This window comes from Neoarius graeffei, chromosome 2, assembly GCF_027579695.1.
Source record: "Neoarius graeffei isolate fNeoGra1 chromosome 2, fNeoGra1.pri, whole genome shotgun sequence".
NCBI lineage: Eukaryota > Metazoa > Chordata > Actinopteri > Siluriformes > Ariidae > Neoarius > Neoarius graeffei.
This window is the reverse complement of record NC_083570.1, coordinates 12,224,612-12,243,392: the sequence shown is the minus strand read 5'-3', so window position 1 is coordinate 12,243,392 and position 18,781 is coordinate 12,224,612. Positions and strand designations below refer to the sequence as shown.

Genomic DNA, 18,781 nt, shown 5'->3' with positions numbered 1-18,781 from the left:
TTTCTAATGAAATAAAAATGAAATAAAGGGAAGGAAGATGGCATATTAGGCTGGAAAATACTCTCTTCACACACTGGACAAATTAAATGAAGACACAGATGATAAAAATTGAGAAAAAATAGAAAAAGAGAGTGTAAAAATGAGTTGCTGCCCCCTGGTGGCTACATCATGTAATTACATCTCACACACACTGACACAGCTGTTTGTCTCCCTCTGCTGGATGAAAGTACACACTGCAGGTTTTGTGCAGAATAAGAGACAGTGTGATGTCCTCACCCCTTGTAGACCTGCTGTTGTCCTCTGACCAGTCCTTTTAATGTCACGTCCTTCAGGATGGTGGCCACGCCCTTATCCACAGTTACCTGGGTGATACCCGCTCCCATAAGCCCCGCCCCTAGAATCGCCAAGGTCCTGATGAATCACAAACGCACATTTAGAGCAATCTATCTTGAGTGAGGATGGGAAAAAAAAAAAATCACAGCTAGTTCATGTGGATTTATCAACGTTCATGGCTCTGCACTCACTTCACTTCTCTCTCAGGTTGACCGAAATTATTCTTCTTACAGGCCACCTGACCTTGGTACAGACCAATCAGACTGCGTGATTCTGACGTCATCGCCAGCTTGCCAAAGTTCTACGTAAACAAGTTGAAGAAAATGAGATGAAGAGGAAACCGGGGTTTATTCTGATGAAAGGTAAACATAACATTCTGCTGTAAGATCAATTAAAAATCTATTTTTATGTCGATTTCCTGGAAAAATCAGGAAGTACAGAATGCTTACTACAGATTAGTTGTGTTTGGTGAGTTCTACTCACTATAACATCTGTATATTAGGGGTCGACCAATAATCGGCCTGGCCGATATATCGGGCCGATATTCTGCATTTTTAGGGTTATCGGTATCGGCCATAATTTCCGCCGATAACATGCCTTTTTGCAGCCATTTTGTTCCTAACACGACTGTCACTGCACGTCCTTTCCTGCACTCGCCTCTCTGAGTTCAAGAACACGGTCCCGCCCACCACAACATCTGATTTGTTTGGCACAAGAGATATAGCCAATCGACACGCGCAGCTAAACGCTGTGAACTGTTTCAAGGCGGCCGTACGGGCACTCGGGCAGAAGTGGCACAAGGGATACAGCCAATCAACACGCGTAGCTAAACGCTGTGAACTGTTTCAAGGCGGCCGTATGGGCATTCGGGCAAAAGCGGCACAAGGGATACAGCCAATCAACACGCGTAGCTAAACGCTGTGAACTGTTTCAAGGCGGCCGTATGGGCATTCGGGCAGAAGCAGATCCCACTTCAAGGTAAGGACACGCTGCTTTTGCCGCAGTAAGTCACAAACACACAAGTTGCAAAAGCACATCATTATATGTTTACATTCTTCATCTGCTACTCATTAAAATTGACTATTTGCATCTGTGTAGCCAGGCAAACTTAGCTTACGGAAGGAAGCACTTGAATTAGCCTACAACCAACTAGTCTCGCTGAAACTACATGTAATGCTTCCTTCATTACAATATAATCCTCCTAAATTGGGAATATTAGGCTTGGGCATTAAAAGCATTAGAATGTAGATGGTTACTTGTTAAGTTGTTACATAATAGGGAGTGATAGCCGACTTTGTTTGATTTTACTTTTTTAAAAATGCTGCAGGCAGCTCCCTACACTTGATTTGTTATTTAAAAACTACTTGAAGTTGGTAAGTCTGTCTTAGTTCTTAGTGTAAAAGAATCCAGCGTGTATTTTCATTTATTTTCCACTGAAAATGGTGAGCTGTAATATAGTAGGGAGTGATTTATTTTTTTATTGGTGAATATTTATTTTATTATTTTATTTCTCATTTTATTCTAACTTTCACTTTATTGTACAAATGCTGCTGGCATCTCCCTGCACAAAATTTCATGTTCAATTTTACAATTAAACATACATTTCATGGATATGAAGGTCTGTGTCAGTGTGTGCTATGTTTAATTTCATGTGAATTATAATGTTTACATTTATCGGTTGCACATAACGGTTATCGGCATCCCAATTCCATAATAATCGGTATCGGTCCTGAAAAAAAAACATATCGGTCGATCCCTACTGTATATTATAGTAAGCATTCGGCCAAAATAAAGGTTTGAGGAAAGATAAAGATATAAAATATAAACTGTTAAAAGTGCACAAACTACATGATATTAAAAAATACAGACTATTGAAACAAATTATTAAAATATAGGTTACATATAAAGAATATCTATTCCATTAGACAATGAATAAAATAATTTTATTTTTATTAGAAGACTGCCGCATTGTGCTGGAAACAGAAACATCAAATCAACACTCGTAAACCATTTTATAAAAAAATACAAGCTTTTAGAAAATGTATACAAAGTTTTCACGATTAATAAACACATTTGTCATACCAAAAAATAAAATTCAATTTTGAGTTGAATAAAGCTAACAGCTAGCCTGCTCACTACAATCACACTCCTGGATTTATTTTTACATTCATTATAACGGCACTTTTTTAAAGTTTAACACACTGAGGGTTTTTTTTTATTATTATTTATTTATAAATGGAAATATAAAATATAATGATACAGACCTCAGACTCTTTCAGGTATCCTGCATCCGAGCCCGTCTCCATACCGGTCTGCACACACTAACGCGCGCACACACACACACACACACACACACAGTCGTGATCCGTGACACTGTACATTATAATGGTGGTTTGTTTTTTTGTTTTGTATCAGGACAACTGGTTCACTTTCTAACACACACGCACAGTTCACAGATTTACAGGTTGCACTCACTCAACATCTCAACATGCAGAAATGAATCATGTTTGACAGAAAAATATTCGTTTAACTTTCTGATCATTTCATTTAAAACTCCTGGTTTGAGGAAAAGAGAGAGCTGTGGGAGTGAAAAGTGACTCGCTGCATCCAAACCACAGAAATCCATTTACATGTGGAAACTACACTAATGACTTCATAAAGAGCTATTATTATTATTATTATTATTATTACTATATTAACAAGCTGTCATGGGTGGAAATTTTATTTCAGATTTATTCTGTATGGAAGATTTTTTATCTCAGATTTTGAGAGACATGCTTTATCAGGACATGACGAGAGAGAGTGAGTGTGTCAGGGAGAGGAAGAGAGAGAGAGAGAGAGACAGGGGAAGACAGTCAGAGAGAGAGACAGACAGATGGGGAAGAGAGTCAGAGAGAGAGGCAGACAGATGGGGAAGAGAGTCAGAGAGAGACAGACAGATGGGGAAGAGAGTCAGGGAGAGAGAGAGACACGGAAAAGAGTCCGAGAGAGAGAGAGACATGGGGAAAAGAGTCAGAGAGAGGGAGAGAGACAGACATGGGGAAAAGAGTCAGACAGAGAGACACATGGGGAAAAGAGTCAGACAGAGAGAGACACGGGGAAAAGAGTCAGACAGAGAGAGACACGGGGAAAAGAGTCAGACAGAGAGAGACACGGGGAAGAGAGACACGGGGGAAAAGAGCCAGAGAGAGAGAGACACGGGGAAAAGAGAGAGAGAGACACGGGGAAAAGAGAGAGAGAGAGAGAGAGAGAGAGACGGGGAAGAGAGTCAGAGAGAGAGAGACGGGGAAGAGAGTCAGAGAGAGAGAGACGGGGAAGAGAGTCAGAGAGAGAGAGACGGGGAAGAGAGTCAGAGAGAGAGAGACGGGGAAGAGAGTCAGAGAGAGAGACACGGGGAAGAGAGTCAGAGAGAGAGAGAGAGACACGGGGAAGAGAGTCAGAGAGAGAGAGAGAGAGACACGGGGAAGAGAGTCAGAGAGAGAGAGAGACGGGGAAGAGAGTCAGAGAGAGAGAGACGGGGAAGAGAGTCAGAGAGAGAGAGAGACGGGGAAGAGAGTCAGAGAGAGAGAGAGACGGGGAAGAGAGTCAGAGAGAGAGACGGGGAAGAGAGACAGAGAGAGAGACGGGGAAGAGAGTCAGAGAGAGAGAGACGGGGAAGAGAGTCAGAGAGAGAGAGACGGGGAAGAGAGTCAGAGAGAGAGAGAGACGGGGAAGAGAGTCAGAGAGAGAGAGAGACGGGGAAGAGAGTCAGAGAGAGAGAGAGACGGGGAAGAGAGTCAGAGACAGAGAGAGACGGGGAAGAGAGTCAGAGACAGAGAGAGACGGGGAAGAGAGTCAGAGAGAGAGAGAGACGGGGAAGAGAGTCAGAGAGAGAGAGAGACGGGGAAGAGAGTCAGAGACAGAGAGAGACGGGGAAGAGAGTCAGAGACAGAGAGAGACGGGGAAGAGAGTCAGAGACAGAGAGAGACGGGGAAGAGAGTCAGAGACAGAGAGAGACGGGGAAGAGAGTCAGAGACAGAGAGAGACGGGGAAGAGAGTCAGAGACAGAGAGAGACGGGGAAGAGAGTCAGAGACAGAGAGAGACGGGGAAGAGAGTCAGAGACAGAGAGAGACGGGGAAGAGAGTCAGAGACAGAGAGAGACGGGGAAGAGAGTCAGAGACAGAGAGAGACGGGGAAGAGAGTCAGAGACAGAGAGAGACGGGGAAGAGAGTCAGAGACAGAGAGAGACGGGGAAGAGAGTCAGAGACAGAGAGAGACGGGGAAGAGAGTCAGAGACAGAGAGAGACGGGGAAGAGAGTCAGAGACAGAGAGAGACGGGGAAGAGAGTCAGAGACAGAGAGAGACGGGGAAGAGAGTCAGAGACAGAGAGAGACGGGGAAGAGAGTCAGAGACAGAGAGAGACGGGGAAGAGAGTCAGAGACAGAGAGAGACGGGGAAGAGAGTCAGAGACAGAGAGAGACGGGGAAGAGAGTCAGAGACAGAGAGAGACGGGGAAGAGAGTCAGAGACAGAGAGAGACGGGGAAGAGAGTCAGAGACAGAGAGAGACGGGGAAGAGAGTCAGAGACAGAGAGAGACGGGGAAGAGAGTCAGAGACAGAGAGAGACGGGGAAGAGAGTCAGAGACAGAGAGAGACGGGGAAGAGAGTCAGAGACAGAGAGACGGGGAAGAGAGTCAGAGACAGAGAGACGGGGAAGAGAGTCAGAGAGAGAGAGACGGGGAAGAGAGTCAGAGAGAGAGAGACGGGGAAGAGAGTCAGAGACACGGGGAAGAGAGTCGGAGAGACGGGGAAGAGAGTCGGAGAGACGGGGAAGAGAGTCGGAGAGACGGGGAAGAGAGTCGGAGAGACGGGGAAGAGAGTCAGAGAGTCAGGGAGAGATGGGGAAGAGAGTCAGAGAGTCAGGGAGAGATGGGGGAGGGAGAGAAAGACACACACGCGGGGGGGGGGGAGAGTCAGGGAGAGAGTGAGGAGAGTGAGTGTGTGTGTGTGTGTGTTGGGGGGGAGAGAGAGAGAGGGGGCGAGAGTCCGGGAGAAGGAAGAGTCAGAGAGAGAAGAAAAATTTGCTTTTGTTAAGATCATGATATGTCGTGATCAGTGTATCACACGGTGCGGTATTGAGTGTGTGTGTGTGTGTGTGTGTGTGTGTGTGTGTGTGTGTGTTTTTGTACCTCTATGATCTTGAGCGGTGCTGGATAAAGGCCTTGGGTTTGTTTCATGACTTTCTTGGTGACTGTTTTATAGATCTGATTCCTCACAAAGGCCACTCCCATCACCCAATCCTGCAGCTCTGAGACACACACACACACACACACCATGTAAAAACACTAACAAACAGGTAAACAGATTATGTGAGTGGAGAACAGTGTGTTTCTTACTCTGCATTAAGCCTTTCTTCTTCTCCACCGTGACCACCTTATTAGCAAGGCCTTTAGCCACACCCACAGCTACTTCCTCCAGATAGTCTATAGTCCCTTCCTCTGGGCTCTTCAGTCCTGGACCTACACACACACACACACACACACACACACACACACACACACACACACACACACACATTAAACTCGTAACAACAGTGTGTGAGTAATGGATTGTGTATAAATTCCAGGCTGAGGTACCCAGCGGGTCGACGAGTTGGTGGACGAGACCCATCTTCTTGGCTTTGTCTGCTCGGATGTTCCTCCCCGTCAACATCATGTCAAACGCAGCAGGAAGTCCCACCTCAAACAGAGACGACATCAACATCAATGTCCAACCTCAGCAGATAAGTACAGAACAAAGCACTCTGTGTGGTTCTGTTACAGGAAAATGGGCGGAGTCACTGTTACCAGCCTGAAGTTCTAATAACAGCACGTCCATTAGGTGCTTTATTCCTCTTATACCACAGCTTCCGGTGTTCTATTTATTCAAGAATATCATGCTTTACTTTTTATACAGAGCCTATAGGGCACTGCCTTCCACTGAAAGGGCACCCTGGAAGGCATTTCATGATGTTTTCCCTTCATGTAGTGCTACCCTAAAGGGCATTTCATCGTATTTCCCCCTCACATATCTTAGTGCACTGCATCACATATTCTCCACTTGAAGGGCACCCTAGAGGGCATTTCATCTGATTTTTCCCCTCACATAGCGCTACCCTAAAGGGCATTTCATCATATTTTCCCCCTCACATATCTTTTAGGGCACTGCACTGTATATTCTCCACTGTAAGGGCACCCTAGAGAGCATTTCATCACATTTTCAAATTACTTTATGCCATCATAGAGGGCATTTCATCCTATTTCCACCTCACATAGCACTACCCTAAAGGGCATTCATCATGTTTTCCCCTCACATATCTTACAGGGCATTGCATCCCATATTTTTTTGGAAGGGCACCCTAGAGGCCATTTCACCATGCTTCCTTTTAAGTAGCGCCACCCTAAAGGGCACTTCATCTCTTTTTTTTCCCCAACTCAAAGGAAACCCTATAGGGCACTTCATCATGTTTCCTGTAAGGTATTGCATTTTGCTTTGTCCACTGGAATGGGCACCCATTAGGGCACTTCATCACGCTTTCACACATGCAGTGACTCTCTACAGAGCGCTACTTTGTGTTCCCTCAGACAGAGGAACCCTATAGGGCTTTACATCAGATATTCTGACATGTAGCAGCTATTCTCTACTGAATGGGCACCCTAGAGGGCACCTCATCATGTATTCTCACATGCAGGGAGTCTATCAGGCACTCCGTCTCTTTTTCTCCATTGAAAAGTCACTCTAAAAGGGTATTTTCATCATGTTTTAAATGTGAAGGGCAGCCATTATGTTTCCTCACATATAGGAGAACCCTATAGGGCACTGCATCAGGTATTCTCACACACAGCAGCTATTCTCAACTGGAAAGGCACCCTAGAGGGCATTTCATCAAACTTTCTCTCATGTAACAGCATATTAGTGGGCATCTTAGAGTTTTCTCAAATATAGGGTCACCCTATAGTGCACTACATCTCACATTCTATCCTGGAAGAGCACCCTAGAGGGCATTTCATCAAGTTTTTTTTCCCATCTGAATGACAGCCATTAGTGCACCTTTTCATATTTCCTCGCATGTAACGGAACCCAATCGTTATAGTATGGTCTCACACATAGCAGCTGTTCTCCAGCAGAAGTGCACCCTAGGGGTCATTTCATCCACCCCCCAATTTCAACAATTAGGGCACTTCATCACATTTTCTCGTCTGTAAGGGCAGCCTTGAGTAGCCTGGGCCCGCCCATCCTAAGTGTGATGCAACACGGGGAGCTTTGAAGTTGCATTAGCCAGACTAAGCCTTGAGGGCACTTTTTTTGTAGATGAAGTGTTTAAAATAAATGATGCATTTGTTTGTGTGATCTGTTTTCTCTTGTTGTGAGAGTTTAAGTGTGTGTGAAAGAGTCTCACCATCCTGGGTAGTCTCTGAGTTCCTCCGGCTCCAGGCAGGAGTCCCAGCATCACCTCCGGCGTCCCCAGAACTGTCTTTTTACTCTTGGTGGCCACACGGTACTGACATGCGATCGCAAACTAGACAAAGGGGAGTGAAATTCTGACTACAGTGGCCCAGAGGTGCACAATCCAAAAAAAACAAACCACGATCCACATGAATCCCTGTGAATGAGCTGTTACTATAGAAACGATAACTTGTTTGAAGAAGTGCATTAATATGAACCTTCACTACTGTTACAGAAAACTAATCGACTCCTTCTGACCAATCAGAACCCAGAATTCAGCAGCGCTGTGGTTTATAATGTCAGTATTGTGATGAATGCAATATTGTGATTCGCTCCTCCTCCTCCCCACACCTCCAGGCCGCCGCCCAGGCAGGAGCCGTTAATAGCTGCCACGATGGGGATGGGTGACTTCTCAATCTTCTCAAACATCTTCTGCCCTTCCTGTGACAGTGATGCCACTTCCTTGGCACTCGTACAGGCCTTGATCATGCTGCGAGGCAGGAAAGATTAATTACACACACGCCTGAAACTACTGAGCTCAAAACACAGACAACTGACAGAAAGGGCTTTAAAGTGTATATCACGGGTAACTTTAGGAGCAAGATCACTGTAATTCTTCTATTTTATATTAAACTTTGGTCAAATATCTGTCACATTTTGCACAATCCCAGAAAAATTCAGTTGAAATCAAGCCATTTGAGGTGAATTGGTCCGCCTCTGAAAAAACTTGGCATTTGGATTTCCCGGCAAACATTGATTTTCATGACGTCACGTGCGGGACGCCTCCCTCTGAATCCTACGTCAGCGCTGGTTTGTTTATGAGAAAACGACCTGGTGGTTTTCTGCAAATTTCTTCAACGTTATCGCGTAATTATTAAAATGGTTAACAGATGTATCGTAGGAGGGTGTAGCAACACCAATCTTGATGGGATTAGTACTCATCGTTTTCCAAAAGACCGGACAATGAGAGAGAAATGGGAGCGCTTGGTCTACACAGGCTGTGCACTGAAACCGTGCAAAGCTCGCGCAGCCTGCTGGCACTTCCGCAGGTAATGTCACGAATCTGGCTCCAGACTCCCTTGGGATTTTTCCAGACGTGTTTTATTTTATTTTTTTCTGCTGTAGACAGATGGCCTTGTGCAAAATTACCCTTCTGGATGAGTGTGTAAAGGGACATACTTTCATATAAAAAAAAAAAAACGAAATTGGTCCAGAATATGCACTTTAACCATCAACTACTCATTGCTAGTGTGTGTGTTATATTTGGTACCTGAACAAAAGTGTGTGTGTGAGAGAGAGAAACATATTGTACTTATCATCTGTTCATGCTTGCGTGTGTCTCATTCTTGGTATCTGTACGTGTGTGTGTATGTGCATGAGTGTGTGTTGTACTTGATATCAGCCCCAGCGATAAAGCAGCCTGGTTTGGTGGAGATGAGCACCGCACTCTTAACCGCTCCGTTTCCCCAAATCTCCCCCATCACCTCTGTCAGCTCCACCTGCATCTGCTTCGACAGGGTGTTCACCTGGAACACACACACACTTTTTAAGCAACCCAACTGCCACGTTCATGTAATACATATACACACTGGCCACTTTATTAGGAACACCCCACATCCATCTGCTGTTCTGTTTGACGCCGATCCCTTGACGCAGCAAATCACGCAGATACAAATCAAGAGCTTCGGTTCATGTTTGCAACGTTCAAACAGCCAAACAGGAAAAATTATGATCTCACAATGAAGTGTGACTTTCTTTTTCACTGTGGTATGGGTGTTGGTTTGAGCCAGATGAGTATTTTTGGTTCGAGTATTTCAGAAACTGCTGATCTCCTCCTGGGGTGCATGCAACACGGGGATGCAACACTGGGTTCCTCTCCTGCAGCCAAGAACAGGGATCTTAGAATCAACACATTCCTCTCCACGTTAAGCCCGAGTCCTAAACGTCCTCTTGTTCATGTCATACGCTCATTCCAGAGAGTGTAGAACACCATGCCCGTCACCACACTGAATTTACATCATTTATTTATTTATACAAAAATATTTAAATGCACAAACAAGCAAATTAATAGAGAGACAGACAGATAAATATATACACAGTGCTGTGGAAAAGTCTTCAGTACATGTACAGAAATGCTGGAGACCAAAAACGGCTTAAAAATAACAAAATGAAACGTTTCAACATTTAAAAAAAAATACTATAATCAGTCGGCCGTAATAAATGAAACAAAGTCAGTATTTGGTGTGAGACGAGGTAAATCCATTTGCTTAAATATCCAGTGAGTGCAGTTTGATAATGAAATGATCTGGAGGTTTTACTGAGTGTCTTCCAGAACCAGCCCCAGATCTTCTGGACACTTTGACTGAGTCGCCTTCATTATGTTTTCTTTTTTAATCTGAAGAGTGCGCTCTTAAGGAATATGCCACTCAGATACATTACAAACTTTTTTTTTTTACCCCGCTGTAACATTTAATTTTATGCTGAAAAAAAAAAACCCAGAATGTTTGGAACTCTAAAATGTTATTGTAATGTTTTGACTCGATAATGCAGAAGTCATAAAATAGAAATCTATAACATGAAAGTTTGTATGAAAAAAATAGGGGGCTAAGACTTTTGCACAGAACTGTCTATGAACTTGGATAGAAAATGAATAAGTTAATAAATACAGAGAGAGAGAGAGAGAAATAAATCCAAAAATAAAATGCTGAACATCAGAAATGAGATGAATTTATCCAGAACGTGAATTTACGATCCAGGTTTCTGAAAGCTGCGTGTTTTGAGACAAATAAATAAAATGTCATAATCATTAATTGTGAGTCGTGAACACACACACACCTTCGAGGTCGGATCGTTGATTCTTACCACCGCCACGTCATCTTTAATCTCATATTTAACATGAGTGCGAGCTTGAGAGAGACCACACACATGAGAGAGAGAGAGACAGAGAGAGAGAGAGAGACACAGTTTGAGAGAGAGACAGAGATATTGAAAGAGGGACAGACAGAGAGAGAGAGAGAGAGAGAGAGATGGACGCAAAGATATTCAGGGAGACAGACAGACCAAGAGACAGACAGAGATTGAGAGAGAGAGAAAGATATTCAGAGAGAGACAGAGAGAGACACAGAAAAATGAGACAGACAGACAGAGAGACACAGATATTGAGAGAGAGAGAGAGAATGAGACAGAGAGAAAGACAGATAGAGAGAGAGACAGACAGAGACAAAGAAAGACAGATTGAGAGAGACAGAGAGATAGAGAGACAGACAGATATTCAGAGAGAGAAAGACACAAAGAGAGACATTGAGAGAGAGACAGAGATTGAGAGACAGATATTCAGAGAGAGAAAGACACAGAGACAGAGAGAGAGAGATTGAAAGAGAGAAAGACAGATATTGAGAGACAGATTGAGAGAGAGAGAGAGAGAGAGAGAGAAAGAGACATATTGAGAGAGAGAGATTAAATTTTTTTATTAATATTAGAAACATGTAATAATGCATCATCATGTGCTGGGATTTGAAATGATTTCCACGGTTACCAAGTAAGGCTGCTGACACAGAGAGGTTACGATGTCCATTTCCTAAAAACACAAACACACACAGAGTTAGCAGAGCTGCAGTATAACCTGAAAACTGGATCAGTAAGATTTAAATGTGTCTGTGCATGAAACCATCATCATCATCTCCATCCCTGCCCCTCTGCAAAAACACTAATCATCATCTCCATCCCGTCCCTCTGTAAAATCATCATCTCCATCCCCCGTCCCTCTGTAAAAACAATCATCATCTCCATCCCCCGTCCCTCTGTAAAAGCACTAATCATCATCTCCATCCCCTGTCCCTCTGCAAAAACACTAATCATCATCTCCATCCCCGGTCCCTCTGCAAAAACACTAATCATCATCTCCATCCCCTGTCCCTCTGCAAAAACACTAATCATCATCTCCATCCCCGGTCCCTCTGCAAAAACACTAATCATCATCTCCATCCCCTGTCCCTCTGCAAAAACACTAATCATCATCTCCATCCCCTGTCCCTCTGCAAAAACACTAATCATCATCTCCATCCCCTGTCCCTCTGTAAAAACACTAATCATCATCTCCATCCCCTGTCCCTCTGTAAAAACACTAATCATCATCTCCATCCCCTGTCCCTCTGTAAAAACACTAATCATCATCTCCATCCCCTGTCCCTCTGTAAAAACACTAATCATCATCTCCATCCCCTGTCCCTCTGTAAAAACACTAATCATCATCTCCATCCCCTGTCCCTCTGTAAAAACACTAATCATCATCTCCATCCCCTGTCCCTCTGTAAAAACACTAATCATCATCTCCATCCCCTGTCCCTCTGTAAAAACACTAATCATCATCTCCATCCCCTGTCCCTCTGTAAAAACACTAATCATCATCTCCATCCCCTGTCCCTCTGTAAAAACACTAATCATCATCTCCATCCCCTGTCCCTCTGTAAAAACACTAATCATCATCTCCATCCCCTGTCCCTCTGTAAAAACACTAATCATCATCTCCATCCCCTGTCCCTCTGTAAAAACACTAATCATCATCTCCATCCCCTGTCCCTCTGTAAAAACACTAATCATCATCTCCATCCCCTGTCCCTCTGTAAAAACACTAATCATCATCTCCATCCCCTGTCCCTCTGTAAAAACACTAATCATCATCTCCATCCCCTGTCCCTCTGCAAAAACACTAATCATCATCTCCATCCCCTGTCCCTCTGTAAAAACACTAATCATCATCTCCATCCCCTGTCCCTCTGTAAAAACACTAATCATCATCTCCATCCCCTGTCCCTCTGTAAAAACACTAATCATCATCTCCATCCCCTGTCCCTCTGTAAAAACACTAATCATCATCTCCATCCCCTGTCCCTCTGTAAAAACACTAATCATCATCTCCATCCCCTGTCCCTCTGTAAAAACACTAATCATCATCTCCATCCCCTGTCCCTCTGTAAAAACACTAATCATCATCTCCATCCCCTGTCCCTCTGTAAAAACACTAATCATCATCTCCATCCCCTGTCCCTCTGTAAAAACACTAATCATCATCTCCATCCCCTGTCCCTCTGTAAAAACACTAATCATCATCTCCATCCCCTGTCCCTCTGTAAAAACACTAATCATCATCTCCATCCCCTGTCCCTCTGTAAAAACACTAATCATCATCTCCATCCCCTGTCCCTCTGTAAAAACACTAATCATCATCTCCATCCCCTGTCCCTCTGTAAAAACACTAATCATCATCTCCATCCCCTGTCCCTCTGTAAAAACACTAATCATCATCTCCATCCCCTGTCCCTCTGTAAAAACACTAATCATCATCTCCATCCCCTGTCCCTCTGTAAAAACACTAATCATCATCTCCATCCCCTGTCCCTCTGTAAAAACACTAATCATCATCTCCATCCCCTGTCCCTCTGTAAAAACACTAATCATCATCTCCATCCCCTGTCCCTCTGTAAAAACACTAATCATCATCTCCATCCCCTGTCCCTCTGTAAAAACACTAATCATCATCTCCATCCCCTGTCCCTCTGTAAAAACACTAATCATCATCTCCATCCCCTGTCCCTCTGTAAAAACACTAATCATCATCTCCATCCCCTGTCCCTCTGTAAAAACACTAATCATCTCCACATGCGCATGACCTCTACTCTGAAGTGCGCGAGCTCCTTCCTCTGACACCGCTGTGAAACTGGGTGAAAGTTCACATATGCGCGCGCGCTCGCTCTCTCTCTCTCTCTCTCTCACTCACTCACTCACTGTACCACACCGGGGTCGCGACCCGGCGCGCTTTAAGACCCCGCTGCGCCGGCCGGCCTGTGCTGCAGGTGATCCTCACCTGAGAAAGGAAAGAATCTCCTGCACAAAGCTCCTGCAGCTCGCGCGCTCCCCATCACGGCTCTTGCTCGAGTCGAATGAACCTCTAACACGCATGCGCGACGTGAGATACATTGAGCTCACCTTATACGTCGCCTGTATGTTAAACACCGCGTTTGTTATTTAAATAAATAAATATTTACACTACTAGTCTTTAAAATGTTACTGGAAGACGAGTCCTGTGTGTGTGTGTTGAGTGAGAATGTGTTACGTCCTGGATATTTATTTGCGACTGTTCTTTTCATTCAGGCACTATTCAGGCCTACTAACAACTGTTAAAAATAACTACCCAGGGTTTTGTGAGCAGCTTTCGGACTCCAGGAAGAGTGACTTCAGCTGCAGACAGGTAAGTAGTTAGAAATGCGTGTTTTATATTGATAAAAGACACTAATATATATGTATATTTTTAATTAATAAAATAAAAATGAACAGCGCGCTAGTATAAGCATTTGCGAGTGTCGCGCGCGCTCCGAATCTCGCAGCGTCACCTAGCAACCGCTCCTTTCATTCACTCATCGACTTAGCTTAGCAATGCGTGACTAGCTAGTTCAGCTCGCCTTTATCTGCAGGTAATTGTGTGTGTATCTGTGTGTAAGTGAATAAATCAGTGGTGTGATGATGGTGATAAAGTCCTGGCTGTGACTTTGAACCCGAGAGCCAGCTCTGTTTACATCACCTCGCCCTTGTGAGCAAAGTAGGTGAAAGGTCACGGGGTGAAAAGTCACACTTTTTAAAGCCTGGGTCAAATTATTAAAATAAATAAATATTTTTGATATTAATTTTACACCAAGTGCTTATCCAGCTGAGAAGAGAACTACTTCTGTCAATAAAAACAACGTGATAATTTGCAAGTCATCGAAATTCTATATTGCATTGAAAATAGTCCAAAGACAACATGTTGAAACTGAGAAATTTTATTATTATCATCTCATTTCATCTCTATCTCCAGCCGCTTTATCCTGTTCTACAGGGTCGCAGGCAAGCTGGAGCCTATCCCAGCTGACTACGGATGAAAGGCGGGGTACACCCTGGACAAGTCGCCAGGTCATCACAGGGCTGACACATAGACACAGACAACCATTCACACCTACGGTCAATTTAGGTGGGGTTTACATTAGACCGTATCAGCGGATCATCAGATTAACGTTTTTAAAACGATTAGTGTGCACACAGCAACACCAATACATGATTTGCGTGCACACAGCAACACCAATACACGGATACGCTCGGCTCCGCAGGCATCCTGCGCTCCAAATCACTCCGCCCTGAACAGCGAGTGCCCTCTGGAGGGTGCGCACTCCGGCCCTGCGCAGCTCACAGAGCGCGTGAGTGAAGCGCACGAGCAGTGATTCGGGACTGAGCCGCTGTGTGTGTGATCCCAGCGCATATCACTTACCACTTGCAAGTGGAAGGATGGCAAGCCTAAAGACAATCATAACTACACAATGGGCAGTATTTGCATCAGTATTTGCAGTATTTTCATACTTTTATACTCTTTAATGAAAGGTGATACAAGGCAGAAGTCCGTGCCGTTTTTCAGCAGTTGCGTCACATGACCAACGCCAGCGAATCAGGAAGGTGGATGTCACAGTGACGTTGTCCAATGACGATGCCAGCTAGAGCTCAGCACAGCGTATCCGTGTATTCTCAATGTTTACACAGCACCGGACCAGACACGATCTGGATTGAATACGTGGACCCTGGCGGATTCCCGTTTCCCGGCGTTTCCAGGCGGTTTAATGTAAACGGACAGTGCATCCGCGAAGAAAACAAGACGGATACGGTCTAATGTAAACTTGGCCTTAGAGTCACCAGTTAACCTAACCTGCATGTCTTTGGACTGTGGGGGAAACCGGAGCACCCGGAGGAAACCCACGCGGACACGGGGAGAACATGCAAACTCCGCACAGAAAGGCCCTCGCCGGCCACGGGGCTCGAACCCAGACCTTCTTGCTGTGAGTCGACAGCGCTAACCACTACACCACCGTGCCGCCCATTATCATTATTATTATTATTATTATTTTTGGAAAATCAATGCTCATGTTAACCATTGTGCGGTGTTCGTGTTTTTGTTCCTCAGCCAGTGTTCATGGGTCTGCCGGATCCGCTGCATGTTGATGCCTTAAATTCAACACAAACAATTTTACATTAAATAATGAACAGATGTTTACTTCACCCCAATTACAAGCAACATAAACAGCATACATGGTTAATATTTGCCCTTTACCTTTGTTAGATAACATTTACACTACCGTTCAAAAGTTTGGGGTCACTTTGAAATGTCCTTATTTTTGAAAGAAAAGCACTGTTCTTTTCAATGAAGATCACTTTAAACTAATCAGAAATCCACTCTATACATTGCTAATGTGGTAAATGACTATTCTAGCTGCAAATGTCTGGTTTTTGGTGCAATATCTCCATAGGTGTATAGAGGCCCATTTCCAGCAACTCTCACTCCAGTGTTCTAATGGTACAATGTGTTTGCTCATTGCCTCAGAAGGCTAATGGATGATTAGAAAACCCTTGTACAATCATGTTAGCACAGCTGAAAACAGTTGAGCTCTTTAGAGAAGCTATAAAACTGACCTTCCTTTGAGCAGATTGAGTTTCTGGAGCATCACATTTGTGGGGTCGATTAAATGCTCAAAATGGCCAGAAAAATGTCTTGACTATATTTTCTATTCATTTTACAACTTTTGGTGGTAAATAAGTGTGACTTTTCATGGAAAACACACAATTGTCTGGGTGACCCCGAACTTTTGAACGGTAGTGTATTTAAAAAAAAAAAAAAAGTGCTACTTGGTTTTTTTGTTTTTTAATAAAGTGTAATTTTACAAAAAGGAAGTCAATTACAGTCAATATATGAGTGGAAAAAATATATTTTCAAGACATGCAGGCCTAGAAATTCATATTTTTTTTTTTTCACCAGCCAGCCAGACGAGTTCCCTTCCAAAGTAACTCGCAAAACAGAAAATCAACTCGCCAAAATTTGTTCATGTATGAATTTTACTTCTGTCAAAAATAACGCAAAAGAGGGTAGTTACCATTGTTCATGACTAATGTGCATTTATTTCAAGACCAGAGTATTTTGATACTGTTGTTGAATACATAAATGAGAACAACACAGAGCACCATAATATATCATCAACAAATAATAATATATTGGAAAACTTGGCAGCTTGGTATATGAGTATTGAAAACAAATATACTTACTATCATGACTATAGCACCCAAAATATGTCCAACATGCTTTCTGTATTTAACCATTTATGAGAGAGAAAGCATTAGGAGCTTCATATTGACTAGGAATCAACTTGAAAAAAATTAATTATTCCATAAAAATCGTATCGCAGCCAAGGCCTACCCTGCTCCCACGTTTACTTATAAGTCCTTTGTCGTTTCTCCTTCTCGTACGCTTTATCGACGGCCTTTTTCTCCTCTTCAGACCGAGGTCGCTTTGTCCCCGTCTCTGGCGGTTTCTGTACACCTTTCAGAAAATTCCATATTGCAACGGAGCTTTGGTAGATGTAAACAACAAAAAAACACACGTGTTTAAATGGGCGATAATGTGGCCACATCTATTGAATTTGATAATGTGATGTGGCAGTGGGGGCGTGGCCAAGCGGTGGTCTGTGAATGGAGGGCGGAGTCAGGGAAGGTAAGTGGTGGAATCGTTGCAACTGATGGGGGTTAACCTGTGTTTGTGTGTCTTCCCCAGTGACCGTCCCCTTTGAGAGGAGAGCAGAGAAAGGGAGCTCTCTCTCCCCAACCAGAACACGTGTGCGCGCGCGGCTGGGAAGTGATAAAAGGCTGAAAAGCTAGCAATAAATAGTTCATTGAGAACTCAGTTCTGGCCTGCCGTGCTTCTGTGCTCCACCCAGCTGGTCCAATACTACATGTGATTGCCGCGATATTCAACGAGATGCGTTATATGCATGCGCAGTAGTGAAAAAACCGACAGCCTGACTCGTACACAATATGATTCGGAATTCTTCGGTATTTTCCATCCTCCGATAAACACATCGATTAACGCAGACACGGCACACGCTTAATATGTGGTGGCTTTAGTTGACGGTGTGTCTGAATCTTCGCTTCATATATATTTCTTATTTTCAACTAGCCAGCCGGGCTGGCTAGTGACAGGAATTACTCACCAAATGACAAATTAAGTCGCCTCGGGCAACCGGACCACCGCGGACTTCGAGCCCTGACGTGTATGAGAACAGTGAAACAGCAGTGAGGTGTGCAGTTGGAACGACTGAATGGTTCATGGTGAAGGTGGGACTCCATCAAGGATCTGCTTTTTTGTTTGCCATTGTAATTTGATAGCTTGACGGACGAACTGAGGCAAGACTCACCATGGAACATGTTTGCGGATGATATTGTGATATGTGGTGATATGTGGTGAAAGTAGGGTTTGGAGAGATGGAGGTATGCATTGGAATGAAGAGGAATGAAGGTGAGCAGGAGCAAAACAGAATACATGTGCATCAATGGGGATGGATAGTCAACGTCATCACGCACAGTGTAGCGTGACTGGTGGAAGGTTGATGTGGGTGGTGTGGAGTGGTCTTCCAAAGCAGCAACTTTTTGGTTTTCTTTGTCTTGATTGTCAGGGTTAGATAGCCTGGCTAACGCGACTTCAAAGCTCTCCGAGCTATTGGTCTGGCCAAGATATTAAGCCCAACCGTTTCCCAGAGCCCGTGGTTGACCCACCTCCCTGAAATGCCTCAGTTTGCTACTGGTCGAAGCCAGAAAAGGCTGTGACGAAGCTTAAACCAATCACATCACTCTTTCCTCTGACGTATGCGACGCGACAGGGCTAACTGGTAGATTAAACTCTTACCGAAGCCGGTCGGGAGCAAGGCAAAAACGTCCTTCCTTTCAATAAATACCTCCAGGGCTGCTCTTTGCTCCGTTTTCAATGAGAACTTCCTGTTGAATGCTTTCAATACAGCATCTATGCGTAATAGATGCGGAAACGTGAATGAAGCGCTTCCCGCATAGATTCTGTAAACAATCTATGGCTTCCGGTCACAGTTCTACTACGTCAGTGCCTTGAACACGCCTCTACCCAGGGCCG

General features: G+C 44.1%; 2 protein-coding genes across 2 annotated transcripts in view; one reads left to right on the top strand and one right to left on the bottom strand.

Moving 5' to 3' along the window:
• The window catches only part of hadhaa (hydroxyacyl-CoA dehydrogenase trifunctional multienzyme complex subunit alpha a), a 29,148-nt gene extending 15,388 nt beyond the window's left edge, over positions 1-13,760 (bottom strand). Inside the window, exons 1-12 of the mRNA XM_060913816.1 lie at positions 13,661-13,760; positions 11,333-11,374; positions 10,633-10,703; positions 9,190-9,323; positions 8,149-8,287; positions 7,751-7,870; positions 5,949-6,051; positions 5,709-5,831; positions 5,502-5,620; positions 2,598-2,654; positions 525-634; positions 277-411 (exon numbers count right to left, since the gene is read on the bottom strand). Coding sequence (XP_060769799.1) covers positions 277-411; positions 525-634; positions 2,598-2,654; positions 5,502-5,620; positions 5,709-5,831; positions 5,949-6,051; positions 7,751-7,870; positions 8,149-8,287; positions 9,190-9,323; positions 10,633-10,703; positions 11,333-11,374; positions 13,661-13,715 — 1,208 coding nt within the window. The 5' untranslated portion in view covers positions 13,716-13,760. The remainder of the gene's footprint in view (positions 1-276; positions 412-524; positions 635-2,597; positions 2,655-5,501; positions 5,621-5,708; positions 5,832-5,948; positions 6,052-7,750; positions 7,871-8,148; positions 8,288-9,189; positions 9,324-10,632; positions 10,704-11,332; positions 11,375-13,660) is intronic.
• A 182-nt stretch (positions 13,761-13,942) lies between these two features.
• hadhb (hydroxyacyl-CoA dehydrogenase trifunctional multienzyme complex subunit beta) overlaps positions 13,943-18,781 on the top strand; it is a 58,594-nt gene continuing 53,755 nt past the window's right edge. Inside the window, exon 1 of the mRNA XM_060913817.1 lies at positions 13,943-14,044. The gene's annotated coding sequence lies outside the window, so the exon portion shown is untranslated. The remainder of the gene's footprint in view (positions 14,045-18,781) is intronic.